The sequence below is a fragment of the Theropithecus gelada genome, chromosome 14 (assembly GCF_003255815.1).
Source record: "Theropithecus gelada isolate Dixy chromosome 14, Tgel_1.0, whole genome shotgun sequence".
Classification (NCBI taxonomy): Eukaryota; Metazoa; Chordata; class Mammalia; order Primates; family Cercopithecidae; genus Theropithecus; species Theropithecus gelada.
In genome coordinates, this window is record NC_037682.1 from 9,005,551 (window position 1) to 9,013,669 (window position 8,119).

An 8,119-nucleotide genomic window follows, 5' to 3' on the forward strand; every position below is an offset into this window, starting at 1 on the left:
ACAGTGGAATCAGGAGACTGGCAAGTCCACAGTTGGTGCCTAACGTGCCACCTGACGCTGAGGTCACCACAAACTCCTGTCGCTGAGTACCTGGGGTGGCCATGAGATGGAATAGGCTGATAGGGTCAGGATGCTCAGGGAAAGGAGCGGAATCTATCAAGGGGATTGGAACCCAAAATCTCACTTCCAGGTGGGGAATGGGCACCGGATGGCGGAGGAGGCTGCAGATGTGCTGCCAGACACAAGGCTAGGGTCCACCCCTCTGGCTGCTACCTTTGAAAAGGCTATCACCTCTTCCTTAGAAAAGGTGTATCACATAGTCATCTACCTACTCCCGCATCCTGACGGGAAACTGAGCAGAAACAAGTTCAACTCATCTCAGGGCGTCAAGGAGAGCAGAGAGTGGAGAGGTGAGAGGCCAAAAGTAGGAAAAACGTGAGTGCAGCTGGGGCTGGCATGCACACTCGGAACCAGGAAAAGAACAAACCACACACAGGAACAGCTGTTTTTCTAGAGGGTTTTTCTCAGGGGCTTCTCTTAGTGCTGCAGCTGCTGCAGGCTGCGCAGGGCCTCCGCACATGCGCGGATAAGGCCACACAGCTGGATGCTAGTCTCCAGGGAGGTGCTAGAGCCTAGTTCAGCAGAGGCCCAGGTCAGCTTCTGCAAGAGGGCTGTCTGTGTGCAGGCCATGACATCTGTATTTGGAGGCACAGCAGGAGTGGGTGGCCCCTGGGCTGCCTTGAGTCCTGCTGCAGCTCCCTCACAGTGCTCCGGACGAGGTACTGGGGGCTGCGGCACAGGTCGAGAGCCCAAGGGCAGCTCTGAGGCAGAGGCCAGCTGGTGCTCCCGAGCTTGGGAGAGAGCAGCCTGGGCATTCAGAGCTAAAAAGAGGAGAAAGTGGGTAGAATGGTCAGGATGCCTGGCCCACCTCAGCCGTGAGCTGCTCTGCTCTTTCTGTGCTTGAGGTGTTTTCCCTGTCCCTCTATAAGGCAATTCATCCACTTTCTACTTTGTATCACATTTATGCCTTAGCTTCAACTCTCCATCAGTACTGGGCCTGATTGAGCTCAGACTCTCGCGCAGTGGCTGGCACACAGGAGGTGCTTAGTTCTCTTATTGAGTTAATGGTCCTCTTTAGAGCCTAAAGGAGAAATCATTTTACCTCTGCCCCACCCAGAGACTCCACTGTCGCCCCCCAGGCCTACTGTTCTCGGGCCTCTATCACCACTTACCACGCTTCCCCCCTAAGCACATCCGGCCCCTCTCCCGGATTATTTTTTACCCTCACCGGGATTATCTTTATCCACGTCTGAGTCGAGTTCCTGACAAGCCACGCAGTAGATTTTCCGCTGTTTGTCTTGGAGGAGAATCGTCTACGGACCAAAAAGAACATGGGGCCGGAATGAGACGCCGGCGATGGAGTCCAGAGGGGAGGACTGAGGAAGGGCTGAGTGGCCCGACCCGCAGACCCATCCCTGCTCACTCGCCCGAGTCTCGCCTCACCCCGCACTCCGCGCACGTCTCGCCCAGCATGCGGTAACCGCGCAGCAGATAGTCGCCCATGAGCCGGGAGATGCGATCTTGCCGCTCCCGTCGCGCCTGCAGCACCTTCGTCTCCGCCTCAGTCGGGGGCTCCCAGGAGAAGTCGTCGACTTCTGGGGAAGAGAAGCATAGGGACTGGGGGTCTTGCCGGAGCGGGCTGCCTCCCGTACCTCACAGCCACAAGCCCCTGACGCCCAAGTCCTCACCGGCTCCGTTCAGGGCCATGTTGCCGTTGTCGCTGCCAGGCTCACCGGAAGTGACGTCCAAGCGGCGCGCCCTCCGCTGCGGCTCCGCCCCTTCTATAGCGGCCGAGAATCAGGGCGGAAATGACGCCTCAGCGTGGTCCTCAGCTCTCGCTGTGCCCGGAGTGGGGCGTGTCGGCTGCTACCGAGAACCTGCCCAGGGGACGCGTCAGTCAGCCGGAATCCAGGGGACATGAACCTTCCGACGCGTGAGGCCTCGGGAGGAGCGTCTCCGTGGTAGCTCTGCTCCGGTCGCAAGACCTGAAAGTGGCCTCGGGAGGTCGCCCTTCCTGTCCGTCGTGGATGAAGGGGACCACCTGGCTTGAGAAATCCCCGCTGGCCTCCGCCTCCCCTGGGGTTTCCCTTTCGGCGCAGGCGGGGCAGCGGCATCATCACGACCATCGCCACCCGAGTAATCACAGCGAGCGGCCCTTTGCGCATTCGTGGAGCTTCCTCAGGCCTCAGTGCTTCTCACTTCGCCCAGCAAGGCTGGCCAGGAGGGGAGCCTTCTCGCATTCCGTCTATTTCAAGACCCCTCCCCTTCTGCATACTTGGTGTCCCAGTCTGTCTCCCCGCTGCTTCCCGAGGCCTGGGACTGAAGCAAAGTCCGCCCCGAAACCGACCGTTCTTTGAAATTGAAATCCTCAAAAAGCCTGCGGACTGAATAGCGCTGTACTCAGCACGCGCATTGCGCTTCCAGCCGCCCTTGGGTGCTGCGTACTGGGCAGGGTCGGGTTGGGTCCTTCCTACATACTCTTGCGACCGTTAGGCTCTTCTTAGGTGAGTTGCAAATTAACATTACCAGGGCTCTCTGAACTTGGGCCTTGGTGCTTTTTTTTTCTCTCTCTCTCTCTGTTCCGTGTTCTTTTTCCATATGCATCCTCTCCCTTACTAGATTCAGAGAAGCCAGACAGGGCAGGCAGGGGTCCTCAGATGTGCAGTCTGCAGGGCCTGAGGTTGTACACCAGGGCAATGGAAAAGCAGCTAGGACTTGGACTTTCATAATTACATCGACAGTCTCCTCCTCCGGATGGCACATGCTTCCTCAATCTGACCTGAAGTCCTCTCCTCCTGGCCTCCTCTTCCTTCCACGTAAAACCCCTGGAACTGTCATTCTTGCTGCCTCCTGCTTACCTAGAGAGCCCTGTGCCCCTTTCGCATCTCCATCTACCAGTCAGGCTCTTGGGCAGCAGCGTACCTGACTTAGGGCCTGTACCCCAAGTCGTTTCTATCAGGCACTAGAGCCACCGTTTTTTGTGTGTTTGTTTTGTTTGTATTTTTTGTAGCAATTGGGTTTCGCTGGTCTCCAAGTCCTGGACTCAACTGATCCTCCCACCTCAGCCTCCCAAAGTGCTAGGATTACAGTGAAGTGCACCCAGCCTTAGGCTGACTAGAGGAACTATCTCTATACCATCTCTTGGACGCACAGACCCCCAGGTTATTACTGTCTCCAGCTCCCAGCCCTACCCTGAATTCCTCAGTGCGCCGACTATGTCACCATTATGGCCGATATCCACTCAACTGTCTATTCTGCCTCGCACCTACAAAGACCCTTATATGAGTCCTCTCACTTAATCTCTCCAATTTACTCCTCATGATAACCTTATATGGGGTATTATCCCCATATAAGCAGGAAACTGAATAATTCTTTTAAAATACAGTGTCATTCTTGTACTAAAAACCATCTGGTGGCTGGGAATGGTGGCTCATGCCTGTAACCCCAGCACTTTGGAGGCCGAGTCAGGCAGATCACTTGAGTTCAGGAGTTCGAGACCAGCCTGGCCAACATAGTGAAACCCCATCTCTACTAAAAATACAAAAATTAGCCAGGTTTGGTGGCGGGCGCCTGTAATCCCAGCTACTCGGGAGGCTGAGGCAGGAGAATTGCTTGAACCGGGAGGCAGAAGTGAGCCGAGAGCACACGACTACACTCCAGCCTGGGCAACAGAGTGAGACTCTGTCTCAAAAAAAAAAAAAGAAAAAAAAAAATCTGGCATCTCCCCATCATACTTAGACAAAATCCAAAGTCCTCGTTATGGTCTCCAGGGTCCTACAAATCTGGCCTTGGCCCCCCACATCCAGACAACACGTACAGAGATGCACACCCATCTCCCATCCTCCCTGCATCCCTCTTCTCTCACTGCTCAAGAAGATTCTTGCCACTTTTCTCCTCTCAGGGCCCCTCACCATCTTAAGTTCCACTGTAGGGTAGACAAGACACAGAACTGGAATGAGGCAGGACTGGGTTTGATCCTGGATCCGCTATTTACTATATCACCTGGAGTAATTTACTTCATCACTCTGGACTTCAATTTCTCATCTGTAAAACAGGGACAGTAGACCAGGTACGGTGGCTCAGGCCTATAATCCCAGCACTCTGGGAGGACATGTAAGAGGATTGCTTGAGACCAGCCTGGACAGCATAGTAAGACCCCATCTCTAAAAAATATATATATATTTTACTTAGCGGGTGCAGTGGCATGCACTTGTAGTCCCAGCTACTCAGGAGGCTGAGTGGGAGGATTGCTCCCAGCCCAGGAGATCCAGGCTGCAGTGAGCCATGATCAGGCTTCTGCACTGCAACTTGGGTAATAGAGCAAGACCCTGACTCAAAACAAAAATGGGGCCACTTATGCCTGTTTGGTGCTTGTTTGTTTTTTGAGATGGAGTCTCGCTCTGTCACCCAACCTGGAGTGAAGTGGTGTGATCTTGGCTCACTGCCACCTCTACCTTCCAGGTTTAAGCGATTTCTTGTGCCTCATCCACCTGAGTGGGATTACAGGCATGCACCACCACACCTGGCTACTTTTTTTTTTTTCTTTCTTTCTCTTTGAAATGGAGTCTCACTCTGTCATCCAGGCTGGAGTGCAGTGGTGCAATCTCGACTCACTGCAAGCCCCACCTCCTGGGTTCACAACATTCTCCTGCCTCAGCCTCCGGAGTAGCTGGGACTACAGTCGCCTGCCACCATGCCTGGCTAATTTTTTGTATTTTTAGTAGAGACAAGGTTTCACTGTGTTAGCCAGAATGGTCTCGATCTCCTGACCTTGTGATCCACCTGCCTCGGCCTCCCAAAGTGCTGGGATTACAGGCGTGAGCCACCACACCTGGCTGTCCAGCTAATTTTTTTTTGCATTTTTAGTAGAGACAGGGTTTTACCATGTTAGCCAGGATGGTCTCGATCTCCTGACCTCGTGAGCTGCCCGTCTTGGCCTCCCAAAGTGTTGGGATTACAGGCGTGAGCCACTGTGCCCGGCGAATTTTTTAATTTAGTAGCAGTAGCCATAGCAGTAGCAGAGACGGGGTTTCACCATGTTGGCCAGACTGATCTCAAGCTCCCAACTTCAGGTGATCTGCCCACCTCAGCCTCCCAAAGTGGTAGGATTACAGGCGTGAGCCACTGCGCCCAGCTTCAAAGATGTTTAACCAGGGAACAGCCATGGAAGATGGAGTTGGTGTCTCCCTCCAGAGCAAAGGACAGCCATGCTTACTGGCTTTGAGTTTCCTAAGCTTAGGGTCCTCTCCCACAATGCAGTTCACTCTGTATGTCCGCACTAACCTGAGCCCATCAGCATCACCCCCATGGGACTTAGGGTTAAAAGGAACTGACGGAAATATGCTGGTGCTCATGCTGTTTGCTGCACAGTGATAAAGTCCTTTGTCTCTGACCCAGGACTCTCTTGTATTTTGCCAGCATCCTTGAACCTGATGGGCTACCTTGGCAGCTTGCAAATTGGATAAGATCTCAGATGCTTCATAGTCCTTGACATAGAAGGTGCTTACAGGTGTTGGTGGTAAAACCTATTCGCAACAGTCACAGTGGACAGGCCAGTGTCTATGGAGCAGTGGGCCTGGACTCTTTCACACCCTTCCCTTGCCAACAGAATGTACCACACCTTCGGCCAGGGATGGTGGCTCACAACTGTAATCCCAGCACTTTGGGAGGTCAAGATGGGCAGATCACTTGAGGTCAGGAGTTTGAGACCAGCCTGGCCAACATGGTGAAACCCCGTCTCTACTAAAAATACAAAAACTAGCTGGGCATGGTGGTGCGAGCCTGTAGTTCCAGCTACTTGTGAGGCTGAGACAGGAGAATCGCTTGAACCAGGAGGCAGAGGTTGCAGTGAGTGGAGATCCTGCCACTGCACTCCAGCCTGGGCAACAGAGCATGCAGTCAGGGGAGGGAAAGGAGGGAAAGGAGGAGCGGGAGGGGACGGGAAGGGGGAAGGGAATCACACCTTCATGTGAGCCAGTCCAAATTGGTCCCTCCTTGTGGCACTGATGACACGGCTGTAGTTAGGCTCTTTTCTGGGTGATAGTGCACACCACGGCAGCTCAGTCACACAGAGCTCAATTACCGCTCTCCCTGGGCTGGCTGATTTCGTGGGGATGGTTTACATGGCAACAAGTTGCCTATGCCACATTGCTGTGCCTCTGAAAAAACATAACTCACATCATTTGTATATTCACACAGGCACGGAAAAGGGGTCAGCTATTCTTTTTTTTTTTTTTTTTTTTTTTGGTTTTCACTGCAATGTGAATCACCTTGACATGTCTGTGAAACAGGAAGTGGCTGGATGATACAGCAATAAAAATAATCACACTCAACTTGGTGTGTGTATTTTCTTTGGGCCAGGCACTGTGTTAGGAGCTGTGTATGAAGTATTTCACTTATTCCTTAGGACAACACTGGCAGCTGGGTCTTATTATCATTCCCAATTTGCAAATGAGGAGGCTGAGGCCTGGAGTAGTAAGAGATGTATTCACAGTCACCCAGTTGGGAGTGGCAGGTGGCAGCCAGTGTACCTCTTGAGCCTGAGCTCTTACCAGTAGATTTCTCCTGTGCTCAAAAAGCAGGGAAGAGTGGCAGGGCAGAAGAGCACCCTATTTATCAAGTGTGAAGATAGTTTCATTTCATTTCCAATCCCAACTCTCGGTGTCCATCGTTTTACTACTCACAGTAAGTGGCACATCAGAGGGGTTTAATAACAGCCACTTTCAGTAAAGTGTCTTTGGAGAGAGATGCATTAGGGCAACATTGCCCCCTCCAGGCCTTCATCACTTCCATCCCTCATCTTCAAAACTGATGAGCGAGGCCGGGCGCAGTGGTTCATGTCTGTAATCCCACACTTTGGGAGGACAAGGCAGGCAGATCACCTGAGGCCAGGAGTTCGAGATCACCCTGACCAACATGCTGAAACCCCATATCTACTAAAAATACAAAAATTAGCTGGAAGTGGTGGTGGTGGCTGCCTATAATCCTAGCTACTCAGGAGGCCGAGGCACAAGAGTCGCTTGAACCCAGGAAGTGGAGGTTGCAGTGAGCTGAGATTGTGCCATTGCACTCCAGCCTGGCAACAGAGTGAGACTCTGTCTCAAAAAAAAATAAAACTGATGACTGTGGCCCCCTTGCCTTCTACCCACCCACCCCCTCCCCAAGAGCCATTTCTTTCTTCCCAAAGACATTCAGAACTCAGAAAGACAACACGTAGAGGCGGCACAGCACCTGATACACAGCCCTCATGGCACAGTAGCTTTCCTCCTCCCCATCAGCAGCCCATCTCTTGCCACCCTGCCCATCTTGGCTTGCAGATGCAGACAATGATGAAAAGGTCTCGGCCGGGCGCGGTGGCTCAAGCCTGTAATCCCAGCACTTTGGGAGGCCGAGACGGGCGGATCACGAGGTCAGGAGATCGAGACCATCCTGGCTAACACGGTGAAACCCCGTCTCTACTAAAAATACAAGAAAATTAGCCGGGCGAGGTGGTGGGCTCCTGTAGTCCCAGCTACTTGGGAGGCTGAGGCAGGAGAATGGCGTGAACCCGGGGGGGGGGGGGGCTTGCAGTGAGCCGAGATCGCGCCACCGCACGCCCCCCCGGCGGGGGAAAAAAAAAAACCCCCCCCACAAAAAAAAAAAAAAAAAAAAAAAAAAAAGAAAAGGTCTCACATATCCTGAGTGCTTACTGTGTGGCAGGCATCTGCTAAGGGCCTCATAAATATCAGCCCACTGAGTCCTTGCTTATTTTTATTTTTATTTTTGAGAGAGAGTCTCGTTCTATCGCCCAGGCTAGAGTGCAGTGGCACAATCTTGGCTCACTGCAACCTCTACCTCCTCAGTAGCTGGGATTACAGGCGTGTACCACCACATCTGGCTAATTTTTGTATTTTTGGCAGATGGAGTTTCACCATGTTGGCCAGGCTGGTCTCGAACTCCTGACCTCAAGTGATCCACTCGCCTTGGCCTCCCAAAGTGCTGGGATTACAGATGTGAGCCACCACGCCCCGACTTCCCTGTTAATCTGTTAATTTTTTTTTTTTTTTTTTTTTAAAAGGGG

General features: G+C 52.7%; 1 protein-coding gene across 2 annotated transcripts; it reads right to left on the reverse strand.

The window, feature by feature from the left end:
• Positions 1-503: 503 nt before the first annotated feature.
• SSSCA1 (Sjogren syndrome/scleroderma autoantigen 1) lies at positions 504-1,800 on the reverse strand. 2 transcript variants are annotated; one of them, XM_025357268.1, is made up of 4 exons: positions 1,749-1,800; positions 1,504-1,655; positions 1,289-1,373; positions 504-881 (listed from the first exon to the last, which is right to left on the reverse strand). In XM_025357268.1, the coding sequence occupies exons 1-4, from the start codon at positions 1,765-1,767 to the stop codon at positions 538-540; spliced, it is 600 nt and encodes a 199-aa protein (XP_025213053.1). In that variant the 5' UTR covers positions 1,768-1,800; the 3' UTR covers positions 504-537. The 2 variants fall into 2 exon arrangements, with proteins under 2 accessions (XP_025213053.1, XP_025213054.1); XM_025357269.1 differs by having other exon boundaries at positions 1,504-1,652; positions 1,749-1,779.
• Between the last annotated feature and the right edge of the window lie 6,319 nt (positions 1,801-8,119).